Below are 22085 nucleotides of genomic sequence, written 5' to 3'. Positions count from 1 at the left end.
GGGTGGTAATGGGTGGGCTGTCTGAGCTCACCGCAAAATTATATATATACTTCCTGCACCCTCACTTCAAAACCCACCAACACACACCCCTGGAGCTTCGGCAGATGAGGATGAGATTCAAACTTTAAAAAAGGCGAGGTGATTCCCATACCCATAACCACTTCAAACAGGAGGCATAAACGTAAGTGTTCGAGAGTTCAGACTTTCGGTTTTTTTTGCAGTGGAATGAGGCTGTTGTTTAGCGTCTGTCACTTTTCTCTCTGGAAAAAAATCATAAATAGGCTACCATTTCAGCAGATAATAGCATAGCTTAGTGACTGATTCACTACTAGTAATTTTAGAAAGTCCCTGGTGTTGCCCTTTGCTGCCTTCACACTGGATGTGACACATCCTCTGTAACAGTTTCATTTATCACAATCTAGCTTCCATATATCAGCTTCAGTCCGGGCACTTGTTAAAGTTGGCAGGCCCTATCTGTGCTGCTTCTTCATCCAAGTCCAGGTGGTTTCGGAGGGAATATTGCTGAGTCATGAAGAGGGGGGCACTTCTGTTTCGATTGAAAATGCTTTTGAGTCGGACAGCTAGGACTAAACAATAAACAGATAGGCCTATCCTTCAATCCGCTTTCGCTCGCCCGCTGTAGTCTACCCACCTATGCGCGGTGATGCCCAAAGGAGAGAGAAGGAGGAGCGGGGTCTCCAAACCTGCCCACCTCTCTCCTCCCTGCGCCACCGGCACCGCGACAGACACCGCTGCTGGCCTATCGCACCAGAGCTGGACCCCCTCCCTCCCTGCCTCCCTCCCCATGTGCCCTGCCCACCCCGGCGGTCTCTACTCCAGCCCTGCCAGAGCCAATCCGCGACTGGGTGTAAGTAGGGCAAGCCGCTTCCTGGTTCTCAGAAAGAAGGAGCAGGGAGTCGGAGTGGGCCAGCGGAGGCAGCACACAGGGGGGTCAGAGCAGCCCAGAGAGCCGGCGGTCTGCAGAGAGAGGACCAACAAGAACGACGCACGATTTGGCGAATCATAAAACCTCCCGGGTGTCGAGCTGAGGACGGCACGAGTGGTGACCCCCTCGGCGGAGAAGAAAAGACGAGCTGAGAGGATAAAAAAAGAAGAATAAGAAGTAGAAGAAGTAGGCAGGGTGGGACGTAATAATCCAGGAAGTGTGGAGGCCGGTCAGGTGGGAGGCGACGAGTCTAAACAGGTGACACTCTGGCTCTCACAACTCAGGTAACTGCTTCACCTGGCTGCTGTGGGTTTGACTGAAAACTATAACGCACCTTTACGCTAAATGCGATGTAAGTGACATGTCTGTTTGCCATGACAGCACCGGCTTGCCTCAACCTATAGTCTCCCTCCTCCCTCCTTCCCTGTTCTGATCGGGGTCACGGGAGGACAATCCACGTCACGGGTATTCGGTAACTCCCGTCGACATTTATTCCCCCTTTTGTAATAGGCCTATAGCCAGTGCGCGTTTCGCATTCGCTTTTTCACGACATTTGTATTAGTATTTTTTTTTTTTCAGAGCAGGTGCGGCAGCCGCGGTATGGTATGTGCGTCTGTGCGCGGCGGCCAGGTGAGAGAGCGAGCGAGGGAGCGGGGTCGGCGGGTACATTTCTGGAGACTCGGCTGCTAATTATAGCCGAGAACACCGGCTGACATCCAAAACCTAACCTGCTCTCACGCACATCACCTGCCTCTGTGCTGCTGGTGGGCACGCAGAGCAGTAGATCTATTGGATTTAGCCTCTTGCACCTAATGATCTCCCTTCAGTGGTCTGTTAATCATCATTATCATCATCATCATCCTCCCCATGGCGCACCCAGTGTTTTATTTTAATCCTGTCACTATCCTGTGTTTCAGTAGGATGTGCTCAGGCTGTAATGTTAGGTTAAGGCTTCTGCCTAACTCATGGGTGGGGAGGGCTTTCATGCCAGTGGGCTTTTGTGTGTCATTAACAGAGGTAGATGTGCTGCTGACTCGCCCCTCTGACAGACCGGCCCAACAAGCTCTACTGGTTTGGTTTCCCTGTCTTGGGCACAGCCTGTTTTGTTAAATCTTTAGCCGTCCATGCAGGTAGTTAATGTCTTACAGCATGCCCTCATAGGCTCAGGTATTGTTGCAGCTGTTTTGGCTCACCTCTCGGTCTCTGAGGGGTTCGAGTGGGAGGCTGACACACCGTCTATGGGCCTTTAGAGAAGTTAAGAGAAAAGAAGCCTTTGCTTTTACTCACTGTTTTCTTCTTCTGTGTGCCAGGGTCCATCACATGAGTGGACATTTCTAATGCTCTCTCTCGTGCTGGGATCTTTTCCCACATATGGAAGAGCCATCAGGGTTTTGAAATAAATTCTTAATGCCACCTCTGTTTGCCCTAACTTTGTCTGCAATGTAATTAGACATCTGTGCTTCATCCCTCGTTCCCGCCGTCCTGACATGACCTGCATCCTGCTCTGCTTTCTACAGGCCCGCTTCTCGTAGCTGATACCAGTTTCCTTCATCACAGTGTGTTTTAGCCTGAATCTGCAGTTCAGACGCACTCTCCACTGCCACCGCCTGCATTTATTGAATATTTCTTAGAGAGCTGTGGAAACTATAAAAATGCATGCACACACATCACTTCTGTACAGTATGTATTTAATCTCAAAGAAGTGTGTGTGTGGGTGTGCGTGTGTGTGTGTGTGTGGGTGTGCGTGCATGGGCTTTCCCAACCCTACTGACTGTTGGAGAACATCTTTTCTAAAGAAGTCAAAGTAGGAAGCAGTCGGTTTCTGTCTGTCTTTTTTACAAGAACCCCCCCCCCCCCCCCCCCCCCCCCCCCCCCCCCCCCCCCCCCCCCATACCACACCATATTACATCTGATGCATCATGTGATTATTTGCGTGTGTGTTTGACCACATGCACTGTAGCTAAGTCCAACTTATTTTACAGAAGAAAAGAAAACATGTGGCTCAATTAGTCAGCACGTTTGTATTTTCTTGATATCTGTTCATCACGTACCCCATCTTTGTTCACATACTTGGCGAATGCCTGACTCATAGCCCCCCTTTGGGATGAATAATGCTCAAATTAAATCAGGTTAATTTTTTCACACTTCGGTGCCTTTTCCCTCAGGTGCATGACCTTTGCTGACCTCTGAGCAACCATTCAAAAGCGGAGGGGGACGGGCGAGAGGCAAGAAGGAAGCAGGCACCCATCTTCTCCTGGGTTTATGGACTGGAGGTAGGAGTCACGCCAGATATCGCCTATGTATTAAGTCCCAACAGAACCTCTGTCTTTACAACATGCTTTTATTTATGATGTCACCCATTTTGGTAAAAGCTCTGTTATTCCAAAAGATCCAAGCCCATAGATGTACAATGGGACAAAGATTATCTAACAGTTTCAGTATTCATCAAACAAAGCAATTGATACAAAAAGTGTCGTCCAAACACATCTAAAGGAAAAGGTGTTCTAAAAAAAGAAATATTATGCAATTCACCCTTATGGACAGCTATACCAGTGCATTTGTTGACAAGCTGAAGGAATTGGATTTGATTTGCTGACTTGGCTTATCATCAAAAACTAGTGTGTTGACGACTTTGCTAACATAGCCAAACATCAAGCAAGTACAACCACACGAGACACAGCAACAAGGCCAGCTCTGTGTCTGTCTTGCAGCCTTTTTATTCCGCGAAGCTCTCGCCAACGACTTAAAGTCCTCTTCGGTCTCTTTGCATCTGCTGTAATGTACGTAGTGAGAATACCGAACTAGACCCATCTCCAACGAAGGGTCTTGCTCGCCCAAGCTTGCCCAAGTTACATAGTGCAAGAACAGGCATAATTCGGGGCACAGAATGGGAATGAAAGAGGTTCCATTGTCCCTATTACAAGTCAGTGTATTTTAAGGTAAAATAGTTCTAATAGTCATAATGTTGCTTTAACACCCAGTCCAAATAGCTACACTTGAAGGTGGGGACAGGTGGAGATAATGATGCACACTGTAGGATACACTTTTTGACTTTCTGTTTCTTATTAAAATCATTGCACTTGGTTTAACTCAAGAAAAGTGACGAAAGTAATTGCATGAAGTCCTGCCTATTGTCCCCTCTGCAATCAAGCCTGTCACTGCCTGAGGAGTGAAGCTTGGAACAAATGTGGGGGGATAGTGTTGGGGTGTGATGTTATTCTACTGGACTTTCTTAAATCTTCAAAGATTCTTGATAGTCATCATATACATTTGTCATTTTAAAGGTGTGTGTTCCATTTATGTTAATTAACAACCCCTGCAGGGACAAAGGCCCCATCCACATTACTGCGTTTTCGTTTCAAAACAGAGACCTTTTGCTATGTTTGCACTTCCTGTCCAGACTAAAATGGCAAAAGTGAAGATCTAAAACTGAAAAGTTTGAAAACGCTTCCGACCCCGGAGTAGTGTGGATTGGACCAATGATAATCTGAGAATCTTTGCAAAAGGAACCATAACTTTCTGCACATTCAAACTAGAAGATAACAGAGTATCAAGTGTCACATTTGTGAAGTTGTTTCCTCTTGTTGCTGTTGGTGTGCAGTAAAAATCATCAACCAGGTAATGTGAAAGTGAATATAATTTTACTGACGTAATAAAGTTAGATGGTGTCTGTCAACCAGATCAAACAAACATTTATAATACATTTATACAGTATAAAGCGCCTTTCTAACCGCACTAAATCCACCGAATTTAGTGTTTTTCTCCACCATACAGATGAATTTAAAAAACATTGAAAACATTACAAATTTCACCTTTAAAACAACAGCAAATCTGCCTTCATCCCCTCTCACTGAGCTGCACACACGTGTTGTCACAGATGAAAATCACTTAAATAAATTCCAAAATGATTAAAAATGGACTGAGATCATTTGAGTTCATCAAGCTCAGCCCACCCGGTGTCTGAGTAACACAAATAAGCTCCTGGATGTACTTAGTAAAAGGGCATGACTAATTTCCCTGATACGAATCATCCAGAACACCCAATCTGAATCCGTTTTATTCGTCCTGTTGCGTATTTTTTTGCTCCTCTCCCTCAGTTTACACCACAAACACATTGTTGTCAAGGGTAAACTTTGTTTTCATAGGATGGGAGGGGCTTCTTGAAAACATCACTGTCCATGGAAAAAAATATGAGCTGAATGAAGTGGTCAAGCAGTTAAATATTTAATCGGCAACCTGGAAATGAACTCCTCTGTGGTTTGTTGGCTGCAGACACTCTGCAAAATAACTGCCATCAGCTTTTAAAGATCACAAACAATGCCAAAAATAAACTCTTGTGTTTAAAACAGGCTTATGATATTTATAGGTTTTTGATATGTGATGCAATCACAACAAAACAGCACTGCTTTTCAGAAGCTTTAAAGATTTATTGATGTTTGTATAACAGTAATACTAAGTTAAACACACTGTACAACAGAGGACACATTTCTCTAATGCAGGCAACATTACACAGTGCTAAATTAGAAATCTGCAATTAAAATACAAGTGGGACTACAGTGGATATTCCATTTCTGATTCCTGTGACTAAGAATGTACTTTGTTAGGGAACAAAACTGCCTAAAATATAACAAATACCAAACGTTTGTTTTATCTCACATATTAATAAAGAATATTATTGTAGCACTTCTCATGCACAGACTTTTTCCTGGCTTTTAATAGCATACAAATTCAAATGACTGTTCTATTGAGGAAACTAATGGCTCAGTGTGTATATATATATACACATGCGTGTGTGTGTGTGTGTAGACCACTGAAGTCTTTAATGTGGATGTGTATATATTATTTACTGTGATGAAGTTAGGTTTCATTGCCGATGTCAACCAGACTGGAAAAATCCAAACAACATTTATGTACAGTAGTATAAAGAGCGTACTGCACACTCCAGCATACTGATTAACTTAAATAATGAAAAATTAATTCAAACATTGCTGAATTCAGCTGTACAACCACAAACCTGTGTTTGCACCCTTTGTGATTACTGCTCATCATTGTTAGAGGCACCATGGAAATGTCTTTCTGCCCAACTACATTTTAAAATACACAATTATAGTATTATAAGGATTATGTGTTAAATATATTAATTGAAGCTTGTATTTCATTTGAGTCGAGTTTGAATGTTTCTGTGACTTTGGTGTGGGTGTGTTTATGTGTGTTGGTGGGCATGTTGGTGTTACAAATCATGTGACCTTGGCTTTGCTGGAGTATGACTGGTGACAACCATGTCTCCGTGAAGTGGTTGGTAGGGGGAAGTGACATTGAGTGGTCTGTCAGGCGAGGAACACACACACACACACACACACACACACACACACACACACACTCCAACACATGCATATAGACACACATACATGCATGCACACAGTTCCAGGAAATGCTTTAATTAGGGCATGTGAGCCCATATAAATTCCCCCTTTTCAGACATGGGTCTTTCAGTTTCATGCAAACCGACTGAGTGGGAGGAAGGTGGGGAGAGAGAAACAGAAAGGGGGAGGGAGAATGGGAGATGACAGAAGTAAAGGTTTTTCTCTCTGCCCCTAATATTTGAAGGTGTCTCACCTTTTTTCTCAGGTGTTTTGTCAACTTCGCCCCTCTGCAACAACCTTTATTCTGAGAAAATGTCTCGATTCCTTATTTTTATTTTGAGTTTGTTCAGGCAAAAAACAAGGAGAAATTACACGTCTGCTGTCAGACCAGTGTGTCACCCAATGCAAGAAGTGGGGCTTCAGTTGTTAAGAAAAATATATTTCAGCCGATGGTTCATTTTCATGAAGTCACGCTAATTATTTCATCGCTGTAACGTATTTGTTTTATGATTGGAAGTCCCCTTTAAGCCATGACCATATCACTATGACATTTTCACCATTTATGGCGGTTGCCTCTCCTCATTGAGGCAATAATGGCACAGGGGGTGACTGCATAGTGTCCGTAATCCACTCTGCTGCTACTACAGTTAAGTCTTGCCCCCACTTGATCTGTGTCAATAGAGGAAGTTATGTATCTGCCATTTCCTCTTTTCAGTCATGAGTTTCTGTAGCATTTGACAGCCCTCCCTCGCTCTCGACCACCAGCCGCGCAGCCCACGCCACCCAGAGTAGACCAATTGGCAGGTGGCCGTGACTCTTCTTCTTCTTGTAAAGAGTCAGAGAAAGAAAAAAAAAACTGTCTTGAGAAAAAAGCTACAGGCTGAAGGAGTGATCATGATTCAGCTCTTCTAGTAACAGTGCAATTGTTTCTGTACACATTGAGCGGGCGGTTATCATAAATAGGTACAGTGAGACAACACTTCAGGGAAAGTGAGAATAAACACCCAAACATGAGCAGGCGAAGGGAGTTCTTGGTTGTTGAAACTGACCCCTTTCATGTGTGATGTTCAAAGGGGAACTCCAGCCACAAATGGAGGCTTTTATTCCAAAAGCTTGCATACCATCCCTTTTGGAAAAGTGAAGTGACTTTTGTTTTTTATTATTTAAAAAATGATCATCATTATTGTTGCAGAAGGGGAAATTGACACAATAGATTGTTCATATTTTGAATATATTACTTTTGGAACAAACTTCTTTAATAAAACTCACATTTATTTTATTGCTTTAACCTTCTATTCTCCATCAAGAAATTCTCATCAAACATCCATCATCAGGACGGTGACAGAGAAAATTATCGTTACGAGACGTCCATCAGGACAAGAAGTTAGCAGTTCAACCTCGTGTTTTTCACCACAGCTGAGGGTGATGTAGTTGTGCAACAGTCAGCTGGATCACAAGTCAAGTCCTGCCATGAAGTTATTCTGAAGTTCTGATATAATTCATGGACTGTAGTCACAGTAAAAACAAACTCCCCTCCTTGTAACGCTACTACACCATTAAGCTGATCTGTCAGAAAGGTGACACATCTTTCACTCATGTCCTCTAATTATCTTTTTCCTTCTCTCTGCTCCTGCAGACCTAGAATATATTTTTTATATATAGTTTGTTTTTCCCCTTAATCTCTCAGAGCTGTTTATGCTCGTTTTCTATCTGTCAGTTTTTTCTTCCATTTATCTCTCCATCTGCTCTAGTGGTCGAGCATCTTTACACTGAGCACAGGAAGAGGAAATTGATCAGGATCAGTTAGTTTTGCGACATTTCTCTCTCTCTCTCTGTATATATATATGCGTGTGTGTGTGTGTGTCCAGTGCTTTTGCAATATCTTCCCCTGAAGTGGGAGGTCATTTGTGTGGGAGAGCAGCAGTTATTGAGACCCTCCCAGTGATGTGGCAACTAAATGTAATAGACAGACACAACACATGCACAGTAACAAATGTTAGTTTTGTCAAACACGTGTTCTTATCAACAGCTATTTGCAGACTGAAAGGCTTTGTTCAAAAACTGATACAGTTGTTTCCTGCAGCCTCCACCTAATTTAATTTTCACTCATACTATTTGTTTTGCAATTATTTCCTTTTTTCCTTCCATCTCAAAAATATATTAAGAGGCTATATTATTTTTTTGTGACGTTTTTTCATTTAAAAAATCATAATAAATTTCAAACAAAGCATTCAGCAACAACATTTGTGGAAAATGACAGATCAGATAATGAAAAACACTTAATATCATTGCACAGTAATTAATGCAAGCTTAATATTGCTTTTTAAATACACAATAAAAATATAAACACAACATAATATTTTGTCTTTGCCTTGCAACTACTTGCATAACACACTGATATATATTATATAAGGCATTGATATCACCCTACATACACAAAAAGCTACGTTAAATGGATAATGCAGCTAAATATTTATTTTATTTTGTGTCCAGTCTCTATTAGACAAAAAGCCTAATGTTCCTCCTTGGCCACTTTTTTTTGTTTCATAGCTTCAGAATATTTTCTAATTATATATTAGTATTATTGGTTTCTTAGAGCAGATTTCCTAGGAGTCTGATATTGACCTTCATGGAAAGTCTGACAGAAAAGTGAATTTCATGTTGCCAATTAACACTTCTACTGTACCTAATAGAAATATTCTACAAGGTTATCTTTAAAAAAAATATGATCAAGAAATGCATGTACAAAAGATTTATTTTGTTTACTCTCCATGTAAATGCTCCCTGTGAAATAACTGAAGTTTTTTTAAACTGAGTTAGTGCGCTTGGCGTTCTACTCCACGATTAACACCTACACAGTTCATTGTGCGTACCACACACTGACATGTTAAAACACCCCCTCTGACTTACAGCAAGTATGCTGATAAATTACTGTATGTCTGACTGTAATGATTCTTTATCACCCTATCATTGTTTTCATTACAGTTTTTCACATGCAGTGCAATCACTTGTTGTTCTTGCAGAGAAAACGTTCCTTAACTTCCATCAACTTTAATGAGCTAATCAGACGTATAAATGTCATTAACACCACACGCACAGATATAACGTTTCTTTTTTGCTCTTGTATATTAATTGATGCAGGGTGCCGTATGTGATTCGCCCCCACACACCTTGACGCTCCACGGTTCACATACAGAGATGTGGAGTGTTTTGGGGGTAGAAACTGCTGACCAGATAAAGAGCTAAGAGAGAAGGAGAGTGAAGTGTGAAACCACTCAGTCAGCATGCCATCTCCCTCTCTCACATCTGTGTGTGTTCTCTGACTTAGGGTGAAACTCCCTTTTTGTGATGCTAATGATAGAGGTGGCTGCTACCACATCTCTCCCTTAGACATCTGCACACACACCCACACACACACACACACACACACACAGACACACAAACGCATACACCTGCAAGGACTCTTGCTACTTCCTGTGGCTGCTTGCATGTGTTCACCTCTTGCTCGATCGCTCTGTTTATCTCCCAGTCGTCATGTCACTGCTCCTCTCCCTTCTCTTCTTCTGTCTCCCCCCTTCCTCTCCCCTTGTAACTTAACTCTCTTGACTCTTGTTTCATGTCTCCGCGATAACACAGATTGTTCAAGGCTGGGACTAGATTTTCCTGTCTTAACCTCCCCTCTTCTCTGCTTTATCTTACAGAGTATCTCTACACCCACTCCCCTCCTGACTACCTCTCATGTGTTTCACCTCCCCCATACCCTCCTTTTTCTTGTGTGATTTCTAAGAACATGTGTGTTTTTAGAAAACATACCCCCCTCATGTTCCTTTTTGTTGTCTCTTCACAAATCTCATAACGTTTTCCTCTTTCCAACCTCAGATTGATTTCTTTTCCTGCTCCTGCTCACTCCTCCTTTCATGGTGTCAGACATGGCAGTAATGTAGCACATTACACTCATTTCAGAAAAAATAAGCACTAAAAATACACCAATGAATTTCTTTTTCTTTTTTATAGGGAAATCCTTTTTAGTATTATATTGAATCATCAGTTTCATACAAAGTCTGTAAAGAAGAAATAACTTTAAATATTACACAAAAGTGACCAGAGACTACTGGAAAAACAATTGACTGAAAATGTTCCGGTGTGTTTAATTTTAATTGTAATTTACTTTTTTTTTTTAAAAAAAAAGAGAGATTATGTTATGTTGGGTTGCACATAGACCAGGGTAATATATATATTTAATCAACATACTGTGCTGTAATGGAGGCAAGATATTGTGTAGGGATCAGGAGTGTTAATTCATTATTTTCCTGGTCTTCAATGCTAAATTGCTATAAAATATTATTGTTAACTGTTGAAGTTGAGTAAAATGACAACTCATTTCATAAAATTGTCTCATGAGCGCATAACCTCTAAAAAGTCCAAATTTATCCCCAAAATATTCTTAATTACAAATTTTTATGCGTTTATTTACATTCATTGGGATATTTGATGTCAGTGTTGCCTAACCGTTGCAAAGGGAAGTCCATTTCTTTAAAAGAAAAATTAACTTCAGGATAAAAGTAGGTGAATATTATGGGACAGAGCATATATGTGCACTCAAATGTCTTGTCCCATGTGTTGATAAGCTGATAATCCTCCTGCAGATTCGCATTGGTGTTCAGGTCCGGCATGCAAACTGGCTGCTGTTATAGCTTGCAGTGGAGTGTTTGTGGTGCGGTAGGGTGAGGGGATAAGGGCCTCTGCTCTGCCAGCCAAATGAATAATGTAATGTGTTCTTGGAACTAAGACCACAATGTGCGCATGCGTTCACACACACACACACACACACACACACACACACACACACACACACACACACACACACACACACACACACACTGCCCCAGTTACAGTAAGGACAGAGGAGGGCTTGGCTGCAGTGTCTTTCTTCAGTAAAAGACAGAACAAACTTCTGCTGAGTAACACCAGCTCAATGGACTTCTCTTTTTTTAAATTCTGCCTCCAAGTCACACCAGGGTGCAATCATTTTAATTATCACGATGTTGTCTTGTCTTTGACAAATTCAAATGCCAATTCAAATTCTCCCTGGTTGCGTCTGTTTCTATATCTGCTGGTGGGATGCAAATGTTCAGTCCAGAGGGAACTGTTGGGACGCAGGGCGGGAGGAGCTTGTGTTTTATCTCCCGGCAGAGACGAGCTGTATTATTAGAAGACCTGGATGTGTCAGCTCATGCATATACAGTGCATTGTGGTGTAGTTCAGGGTGTATTTGTTGCTTAAATGTAAAGGTTTTGCACTCAGATAGTCCTGAGAGAGTGCTCTGCTGGGCTGAGTGCAGCTTTGGTTTGGCAGACGTGTGTGTTTATACTCTCATCTCTTCTCATCCCCCCGTTTCCTCCTCCCCTACTCTTCCTCAGAGAAGGTGTCCCAGTACCACACTCCACTCACTACCCCAAATAAGTGAGGTGTAAAGAGGGTGAAAACATTTGTCTTTCTTAACCCCTAAAATCTGTCACACAGAGAAGAAAAGGTGGCGAGAGGAAGACAAGTGTGTGGAGGAGAAACGGTATGAGCTTGAATCTTACTTTCCACTTTGTGTTTGGCCGCTTTGTTGTTTTTCTGGTGCAGTGGTAGTTTAGCATCATAATTTGATAGACTGTGGTTATGAGTTACTGTACTGGGTATATCTGAATGAAAACACTTGTATGTGTGACTGTATCAGTGTGTGTGTGCATGTGGATGAGTGTTTAATTTGCTGTTTAGAATGGAAAGCTGCTCCTTATTTGTGAGCATTTCACTGTAATAAGTACATTGTATAATGTGTTTGAGCTGCTACAGTGTTTAGAAATTGCTACATTTTGTTTGCTTTTAAAATGTCACTCTTTTTAATTTATGACTTTGTTAAAGGCTGAGAATTATCCATATTCTTGCCCTTCCGCTTTATTTAAGCACCGAGAAAGCCTGCAACACATGCAATCAACCATACATGCTCACATTAACCAACATACACACACAGTCACAAACACACACATACAGGCACTTTGGAAAACATCTGACATCAGAATTTATAAAAGCATTTCTCTTTCTCCCTCTCAGCCACAGTTTTCTGTGAATAGTATAAAGTCATATTTTCCCCCTTAGCGCTGGAGCCTGATATAATTGAGGTGGACTGGGAAAACTTACAGCCTTTAACGGAAAATAAGACCCATAAAAATAATACTAACAGTTCTTGTTCCCGTCATCACACACTCTGAGCGTGTGCAGAGGGATTTCGTGATATAGACGTTGGATACTATAACCAGCTTTTATACTGAAGAATAAATCTTTGTGTGCAGGTTTGGTCAATCCTGCTGCTGTCATTTTCCTGGCCCCCACACAAATTTGTCTACTTTTTTTTAGGAGTGGTAGTGGACAGTAATGGTGGATTTAAGTTTCCATTTCCTCTTCGGTAAAAACGAATCCTCGGTGGATTCTCTTCTAAACACGTTTCATTAGATTTTAGCTTTGTTTTGTGATCTGGTCGTGCAACTAAGTTGCAGCTTTTACGTTTAAGACCTTTTGGCCTGGCAGTAAGATAAAGACAAAGTGATTTTTAAAAAAATCGCCAAATGTTGTTAGCGGGTTTTTTTGAAGTAACAAATAAATCCTCGTTGTTAAGAGAGAGGAAGAGTGTGCACATAATGAAAGCAAGGGATGAGGAAACCGTAGAGTTGCAGAGGAGGTGAATTCCTCCACCGTCGACAAAAGAGTGGGAGGTGAGAACAAAAAACAAAGAAAGAGATAAGAGAGACAATTGTTGGAAGGATAACATCTTAACATCTGTAGTGTTAAATGCATAAAAAGTAAAAAGATGGCAGATTTTACAAAGAGCAAATACTTTTTAGTGAGCATTTTTTGTGGTTATATGTTTTGGCTAACAGTGACATTAAATGACACACCTAAAGCAAATAGTGATGTGTGTTACTTCACTTCAAGATCCTGTACCCAAATTAATGTGAATAAACTTACAATGACAGTTATTATGTTTTAGGATAATAGTTAAACTCGTGCTCGTGATATAACATTATTATTTTGTTTGCAAGACAAAATGTGTGCTGTGGTATCTGCCTGTGGGCTGTTTTAACATTAGTTAAAATGTGTTGCAAGATTCAGCAACTTATGCAGACATGTCCTTGGTTAGCAAAAAAAAAGAAACAAGGTGATGAGGAAGGAGAAGGGGGGGATATGAACAGTGTGCAGTTTGTCTGTGTGTGTGGTTGTGTATGTCATGATGTGTCAGTAGTAAGTGACTCACAGACAGACAAAAAATTGATGGGAATCATTGCATCTTCATTGCAATCTTATTATTTTCCGAAGACGTATGTGTTCTAAGGAATATGCCTAAAATAACAAGCTTGAACCACCAACCACCCATGATGCTTTTTTTTTTCTCTCTCCCCTGCGCCGGAAATTTAATGTGCGTTGTTGTGTGCTCCTCCTAAAACCCCTTTGTGTCTTGCTTTTCTGCATTGCTTTTTTCAAGATTTCTGTTTTTTGTATTGTAGTGATTTTTTGCTTTGATAGGGTCTTGATACACTGCAAAACTTCATATATTGTGTGTTTATGCACATAATAATTATTAGCAGCAATCCTGTTTTCCTGTGGATGCATTTAAACAATATTTACCTTTTGATGGTGATCCTTAAATATGACATTCAGGTCTGTTATCATGTCTACTTACAATAAGAAACTGTACACAAACAGGGTCAAGAGATTCATTTACACTTTACCCTAGAGAGGCTTAGGTTGTGAGTTTTCAATGGGATGTTTTCCCATGATATTTGTTCTAGCATGTTATTATACATCTGGGTATGATGTAGGGCTGCAACTAATCTTAATCTACAGATTATTTTCTTTAAACACTCTTAAACATTTGTTTATAAAATATCAGAAAATGCTTAAAAAAACCAAGGTGACATCTTCAAATGTCTTGTTTCGTTCAACCCCACTATCCAAAACCCAAAGATAGTCAGTTTACAATTATGTAACGCAGAAAAAAGCAGATAGTCCTCATATTTGAGAAGCTGGAACCAGATATTTTTGGGCATCTTTGCTTGATAATTGATTTAAATGATTGATCTATTATCAAAATAGTTGGTGTAAATTTATATAGCACATTTAAAAACAACAGGATTTTTATCAGTCAGGTTAGAAACTGCCTCAACACAGGTGGCACCGATGCGTGTCTGTGTAAGTGTGTGCAAAGGTCAAAAGCAACATATGCCCCTTAACGTCCTCACTTTTCTGTGTTATGTCATCTTTGTTGCGTCAAGTTGAAGAGATATTTTTTATGGAAATGCTTTGGTCTTGATAAATAAAAGTAAATATCTTTTGTAGAGGCTGCAGGGTTCATTTATGACGAGCACACTGTGGCGTTTAACATGTGTAGGTTTCAAAGGAAGAGTTTTCTGCACCAGTTTGTCTCTGTGGTGCGATGTAATATGGTTTAACTCTCATATTGCACCTACCTGAATGTTTGTTCCCGGGTGTAATATGACTCATAATGCCAATATGATTTGTTACATGATTATTCAACTTTGACATTGAGTTGCCTATAAAAATATTGGTATGTCTATTTTGGTTGAATGCGCTGGTTACCTTCCTGCCAAACAAGTTCAATTCGTGTATGTGGTCTGAAGCTTGAAGGGTATTTGTTCTACATCATCCGCAGTCCTTGCCACGACCTTAGATACACTACACCCCATCTACCTGTTGGCCTCTTTCTGAACAGGGAGAGGTCGACGAGGAGATGGTGTTTATCGGAAAGTGTTCGGAAAATGGGCCGTTGGGTTTTGGAGAGAGGGGGCGCGTAGGCGACTTGGGGGGGGAGGGGTATCTCTGAGTCTACCTTCGTCACCATGCACGCTTTTTTGATACAACAGGAAGGAGAGCGAGTGAAAGAATGTGCGAACGAGGTAGACATCCCCTAGGATGAACGCTTAACCCCAAGTTCTGACAACGAGATCAAACCTTTTAACACACACATCTAAGGGTAGAAGGAAATAGGAAGGGGAAAAAAAGTGCTTTTCAAAGACAGAGAGAAGGAAAGCTAGGGAGTAGAGTTGTTAAGAGCAAAAAGATGGATGCCATGAGACACACGCTGCCTCGTCTCCAGCTGACTGTACCCATGGCCAAGAAGACGGGAAAGGTAGGATTAACATTTGAGACTTTAGCACGCCCTGGGATGAGAAAGCAAAAGGTTTGACATCGAGTGGAGTGATGGAAAGGATAAGGAAGTGCTGGCAAGTTCTTGAGAAGTATTTATTTAATTGGCTGTACTTTTCTTTTTTGTCATTGAATGGGTGGAGTACCTTTAAACATGTACGTGTTTTAAAAAGGCTGGCGTTGAGATCACACATAACAGTTTAAATCCAACAATAGTGGGTGGGGGGAGCCACAGATTGACACGCGATGTGTGCATTTGTATTGTGTATGTGTGTGTGTGCCCCTGTGCGTGTGTATTTAATAGGGTGTGTTTTGGAGCAGGTTAGTCAGGTGGATGTACTGTCGTTGTGTAGAGCTCTCTTAGCACTGTGTGAAGATTGTTATTGGATGGCCAGGGGGCTGCCAGTTGCTATGGGAGGGAGATGAAGGGCAGGGAGGGGGAATCTGGAGGGTGAGTTGTTTGTGGAAAATCTGGTCTGCTCAGGTGTGTTAGAGATACTGTTGAGCAGGTATAGCATGGACAGGGTGAGGTGCGAGCTTAGGGAGCCAAAGAAGGGAGTTGTTGGGTTGTATTACTAACAGGCCTCGTTATGTCTCACAAAGAGAAATAAAGAAATTTTTTGGCCTCGTTTGATTGGCATTATGAAATTTTACCTAATGGCCAACACTATTGAACCAAACTTGATTTTATTGTTTTATTGTGTTTTAAACAAAGAGACAAAGATGGGATTGAAGTAATGAAATCTAGTAACTGACTGTACTGCATATGTTGCACATCAGGTTTATGAGTGTTGTACTTTTATACATTGTAATTATTCTCTCTCTCTCTCTGTTTTTTCCTTCCTCATTCTTTCACTGGTACTCCCCCCGTTCACCCACTATAGCCTGTCATTTCCTCCATCTCCCTCGCATGCTTTTCTGTCTTCTCTCTGTCCTCCATTAGTCCCTGTCTTTCTTCTCCAGGTATTTTAATCAAATGGCTAATGCTATAAAGGTTTCACACAGGAATTAACCTACTGCCTTTGGCTACAGCACCTACAGCACATTGCATAATCCTGCATCCTCTCCAAGTCACTGTTATCGATCGTTTGGTTTTATATACGTCGCTCTCTCTCTGCTTTAATGATTATTTCTTCTTCACCTTCATTATATAATTTGCCTCAGCTGCTGGCTGTGTCATCTCCATCACATAAGTCATCTGATGCCCCAACCCTCGTCTCACTGGCCGAATCACCTCCCAATTTAGTAATCTGGAAAGAAAGTACGGGGGGAGTTGTTGCTAAGCCTGGTTTAAATTGTCCCTCACATGAAAGAAACTCCTTGTGTCAGTCACGCTACAGGAGATTTACTTTTAGGCACTTTTAAGTGTATACACGGCTCTCTGAAGGAAGTGAAAGTATTCTTTCAATATGAGAAAATGCCGAAATTCATAGGAAAAGAAATTAAATGTATTCATATTAAAGAAGATCGTGACAGGTACAAAACTATAACTTGCTCAGACCTCAGTCCCTTCCACTCACCTGACCTTGCCCTTCTTTCACCCAGGTGGCAATGTCTCCAGGAGAGGACGGTCTGATTGGGATCCCCTTCCCGGAGCACAGTAACGAGCTCTTGTCCCACCTGAATGACCAAAGGAGGGCAGGGCTCCTGTGTGACCTCACTCTTACGTCCCGTGGGACACGCTACCCGACCCACCGCTCTGTCATGGCCGCCGTCAGTCTCTACTTCCGCCGGTTGTTTGGGACAGAGGAAGGGGGCGGCGAGGGCGGAGGAGGTTTCAGCGTGTGCCAGCTTGACTGCGTGGCACCCGACGCCCTGGACGCCCTGCTAGAGTTTGCCTACACTGCCACCCTGACCATCCCCAGTTCTGGGATGAGAGATGTGCTGCGAGGGGCTCAGCTTCTGGGCATCAAATGTGTGGCGGACGCATGCAGAGACATCCTGGGGGAGACGGCGGAGGCAGAGGGGGAGACGGCAGAGGAGCAGAGAGCCCAACACACAGCTCCTGAGAGGATTGCACAGGGAGAGAGCATTGTACAGAAAGGGTCCCGAAGAAAAACAGACAAAAAGAAGGTAAAAAAAGTTGGGTCACATTACATCAACTCCGCAGTTTTGAACCCACCACCTGCTTCTCCCGTCTCGCACCCTTCCCCTGCATCTGACAGCTTCCGCTCCCTGCCGTCTACCCAGCCTCCCAGCCCTGAACAAGAGGAGCTTCGCCTCAAATCTGGGCAGAATGGAGATCCCAGGGCGTTCAGAGAGCCAGGGAGAGGGGCCACACCAAATGGAGGGATCCTTCACTGGCTGCATGAGCGCCCCCGTATAGCCCACCCACCTCCTGTCCCGCCCTTGAATGATAAGCTGTCAGAAGATGACGACGTGGAGAGTTTTGGCGACGATGGTATGCTGATTGGAAGCACCTCTATACCTTCCTCTGTAGCTGATCAAGGAGCAGCGGCATCAGCAGCGGGAGGTGGGAGGAAGCGGAAGTCTCAGACGCCACAGCAGTGCCCTGTTTGTCAGAAAATCATCCATGGAGCGGGAAAACTGCCCCGACACATGAGGACACACACTGGAGAGAAGCCCTTCCAGTGCTCTGCCTGCGGAGTCCGTTTCACCAGGTACAGCAACTTCTCACATGTAATGTGCGCAAAACAATATGGTTTATTGTACTGTGGCCTGATTGACTCTTTTAGTCATGTTTTGCTCCTCATGCTCTTCCATTCCTGTCTCTTTATACCTCATCTTTCTCTTTATTAGGAATGATAAGTTGAAGATCCACATGAGGAAACACACAGGCGAGCGCCCCTACCCCTGCCCACACTGTCCTGCCCGGTTTCTCCACTCATACGACCTCAAAAACCACCTGTCCCTCCACAGTGGGGCGAGGCCTTTCGAGTGCCCGCTCTGCCACAAGGCCTTCGCCCGAGAGGACCACCTCCAGCGTCACCGCAAGGGACACAGCTGTCTGGAGTTGCGCACACGCCGGCCCAGACGTGGGCCTGAGCATGGGGAGGATGGGAGAGGGGATGGAGGTGGGAGGGAGCAGTCCAACTCTCTGGAGGCTCTGTCTTTACAGGCTCACTCCTCAGCGTTCCTCCCTCACACGGTGCTGGATGGTGGCAGTGGGTCTGGCGCCGGCCCTCCGCTGATCTTTCCAGGTGACCTCGAGAGTGGGCGGTCTCTCGCCCTTCAGGCTTTGGCTCAACTTGGACCTCGCGGACTGGCCGGCTACCCTGAGCTCTTCCTGCGAGGTCTGGAGCTGCGAGGGGGCAGGGAGGCGGAGGGAGAAGATCCAGGAGGAACCCACTCGCCGGCTGCGCAGCGCGACCGATGGGCAGATGAAGTGGAAGAGGAAATTGGAGAAGAGGAAGTGGAGGAGGAAGAATAGTGAAAAGAGCGTGTGTGTGTGTGTGTGTCTGTGTGGTAAAGCATCCACAGTAAAAAAATAAAAATATAAAAAATAATCTCCCTCACCTAAAACAAAAAATGGAAAACGGGTTTTCTGAGATATTTTAAATGTTTTTCTTCTGGCACTAGAAATTTCATTTCATTTGTTAAATTTTATTTCTCGTTTGCTGTTTATTTTTTTTATGTATTTCAGGTTTGAGCTGTTTGATTAGATTTTTCTAGCTGGACATGTGTGTGCTTGAGTTTGTGGTTACTGGGATGCTTTTCACTATGCAAACTAAAATCCAGAGCTGCGACATATAGGGATATTTGAAGATGTATATTTTACTTACAACATAGATGTATTGATTCAGGTGTAATTCAGAAGTCATACCACCTAGATCACAAGAATGAGTTTGTGCGCCCACTGTCCTCTGGATGTTATCAGTGGAAAATGCAGTCCAATGAATCAAACTTGTTCTGTACATTGTAAGCAATAATGCTCTTTGTGTCTTTCTCATTAATGGTAGGATCTTTGCTTTAATTTGGTGTGTAAACCAAAGATTTTAGTTGAACTGTTTCCTTAACGTTAACAGGAGAAGAGAGAGGTGAATTGTAGCCAATGTTGGGTTTGAAAAGAAGATTCTTCCCAACTGTTTTGATAGCCATGAGAAAGAATCTGCTTCCATGTTTGAGTGTTTCAGAGCCGTTGAGCTCTGTGTTAAATGCCTGACCAAAAGAGACAAAGTCTGGGTCAATGAGTTGATGTTGATTATGTTGAAGACAGTTCTTCTTTTTCCAAAGGCTGTGGATTTCAGTCTTCCAATGCACTCGTTTGGGTTCCTCAATAAAAAAAAAAAAGGGGGGGGGCGGGGGGCATGGTGAGGCGACAAATGAGGTGTTGTGCCCCTTTTTTCTGTACTTATTTATTTATTGTTATTTATTATGACTCTTCTGCTGAAACTCTTTTGTGAGACCAAATCCAGGGTGGGACACTTCTCATCCAAGTCTTACAAGAAGCTGCATTGCGCAAAAGATTCTGGCTCAACATCTTCATATACCTAAACGCCTTTCTTATGGGCTGTGTGTCTTCTTTTGGCGATTCTTCCTCGAATGCATTCTTTGCACATGTAACCCCGTCAGGTACTGCAATAATTCAGGCACATTCCATCCTCCGGGGAAGAGAGAAGGGAACCAAGCAAAGAAGAAGTCAGGGGGTTTAAAACTTTGATATAACTGGAACACAAAACTTTGCTGTTTACCATTTGCAGCATGCTTTTCTGTTGTTAATTCAACATGTATAGTACTGTATCACATGTTATTGCACGGCAGTTCTTATAGATCGCTCACGCTGTGTCTAAAGGGGCCATTATCTTTTGAGTTAATCTATCTTCGACCAAAAACCTTTTTAGTTCAACATGCTTTCCCCCAGACCAGTACATTAAGGCCTTTTGCAGGATGTAATGCAATCGTTAATGGCTTTAAGTGACAGCAGTTGTCTTTTTATTTTCAATCCTCTTGCAACCCATGTAGTCAGAACCTGGTGTAGCAGTCGCACTGGTCTGGCCCTGTGTGCACTATCCACTCCTTGTTGTAAATCATTTTTTATTCCCAGTTTATTTGCACTATGAGATTTGAGAGCTTCAAGCCTTTTTGTCTGACCTTCAATATCTAATCCATTAACTCACGTGGTACGATTCAAGATTGTGATTGACAGTACGTCTTTAAAACCTGCATATGTTGAATACCCTTCCTCCTGCATAATAGTACAGAGTTATAGTCAAAATAATGTAATATATTGGGATGAAGTTGCCTTAGATTTTTTTTTGTGCTGCAACTATTCTCAGGAAACCTTGAGCAATGCACTAAGTGATCATACAAAATATTAAAATGGGAAGAAATCGTTTGGTGCTGTTTTGGGGCGATTGACACTCTTCATTTAAGTGTAAGACCAGTAGTTTCAAAATAAGAGATTTTGTATTGTGTCATTTGACGTTTGAAAACCACATCAATGAAACCTGTTGTGAGATAAAAATATCATAATGAAAGTAAACTACTGGCCTTACTGGAACCAGTCCTACTGGAATGGCAGTATGACAGTTGGTCCTGTTCATGAAGGGTGTTGGTGCTCCCAGTCAGAGCTTTGTGAATGAATGAGGGTTAACTGATGCCAGCTGTGAAATGTGTGTCTATGTAAGCTGTTTGTTTTCTTGGCTTCGGTGAAGGTACATGGGGTCCGCTCTGAGCAGAGACCCCGCTATCAGGGATACATTTTTGTCTTTTAGTTTATAGTGGAACCTTCTTGGAGATATGAATTCATTTTCCTATCATTTATTTCAGTAAATGTAAAGAAAATAAATAAAGATCTATGAGCTTGCTGTTTTCTGTGTCTCTGTTATTGATTTATATTACAAAACAACTCTTTATGGTTTTTCTTAACTACAACCTGATTGATACTGGATTTTTGATGATTATGATGTCGATATCCCTATTTGAGAGTTTAAAAAACCCAGTAACAGTACATCAGTCGATATAATTTTTTTAAATAACATAAACCATAACATAAACGTACAGTTTTAATACTGAAGCTCTGAATTTGGGTGTAAGATATGTACTAATGGTGACATTTTACAGTTGTAAACTACCATGTGTTCTCTGGTGGACAAACTATGTAATGGAGACAAAGGTTTTGCAAAACCTTAAACATACCTTTGGCATTTCTTGTGACTCATTGGCTGATACTGTATAGGCTATAATCCAACATATCTGTGATAAGCTAATCATGCAGTCTGCCTAGTTATTTGTATTCATCAAGCTCTATTAGTAACCTCTGATAATATTACTCGTTGAAGGTGATGTTCTTTAAAAAATTTTTTTTTTTACATCAATCTCAATTAATGCCAGTCCCCTTTGAAAGTAGAGAACAGAGTATCTTGAAGGAGAAAAAAAAATGTTTTTAGAGACCACCTTCAAATTCACCTTTAGGTTTGGGATCCTTTCGTTCCATTAATGGAAAATATGACTGAGTGGGGAGAAACAGACCTCTTTCACAGAAGATTATTTTGACACAGTTGGAAAAGCACAGGTGTGAGTTATAGCCTACATGAATGATGGCTGAATTACATTTAGCTGTCACACTGTCTTGACACTTGCATAGAAAAGAGCCATTGTCAATGTTA

At 42.1% G+C, this 22085-nt stretch overlaps 1 protein-coding gene across 2 annotated transcripts; it reads left to right on the top strand.

Annotated features, from left to right (window-relative positions):
* Window positions 1-772: 772 nt before the first annotated feature.
* Window positions 773-21285, top strand: zbtb7b (zinc finger and BTB domain containing 7B). Of its 2 annotated transcripts, XM_046045432.1 has the most exons (4): window positions 773-1230; window positions 3112-3219; window positions 17062-18137; window positions 18277-21285. In XM_046045432.1, exons 3-4 carry the CDS (start codon window positions 17068-17070, stop codon window positions 18905-18907), a joined length of 1701 nt encoding a protein of 566 aa, XP_045901388.1. In that variant the 5' UTR covers window positions 773-1230; window positions 3112-3219; window positions 17062-17067; the 3' UTR covers window positions 18908-21285. The 2 variants fall into 2 exon arrangements, with proteins under 2 accessions (XP_045901388.1, XP_045901387.1); XM_046045431.1 differs by lacking the exons at window positions 773-1230; window positions 3112-3219 and adding an exon at window positions 15387-15499.
* The last annotated feature ends 800 nt before the right edge of the window (window positions 21286-22085 follow it).

The sequence above is a fragment of the Micropterus dolomieu genome, linkage group LG03, assembly GCF_021292245.1.
Source record: "Micropterus dolomieu isolate WLL.071019.BEF.003 ecotype Adirondacks linkage group LG03, ASM2129224v1, whole genome shotgun sequence".
Lineage (NCBI taxonomy): Eukaryota > Metazoa > Chordata > Actinopteri > Centrarchiformes > Centrarchidae > Micropterus > Micropterus dolomieu.
The sequence above is the reverse complement of the archived record's forward strand: the minus strand, read 5'-3'. Positions and strand labels throughout refer to the sequence as shown.

Bases quoted from the DNA above. Each gene is read 5' to 3' on its own strand.
- zbtb7b (XM_046045431.1), top strand. From the start codon at position 15,431: ATGGATGCCATGAGACACACGCTGCCTCGTCTCCAGCTGACTGTACCC. The intron at 15,500-17,061 runs GTAGGATTAACA...TCTTTCACCCAG, and splicing joins TGGCCAAGAAGACGGGAAAG to GTGGCAATGTCTCCAGGAGA. The intron at 18,138-18,276 runs GTACAGCAACTT...TCTCTTTATTAG, and splicing joins TGCGGAGTCCGTTTCACCAG to GAATGATAAGTTGAAGATCC.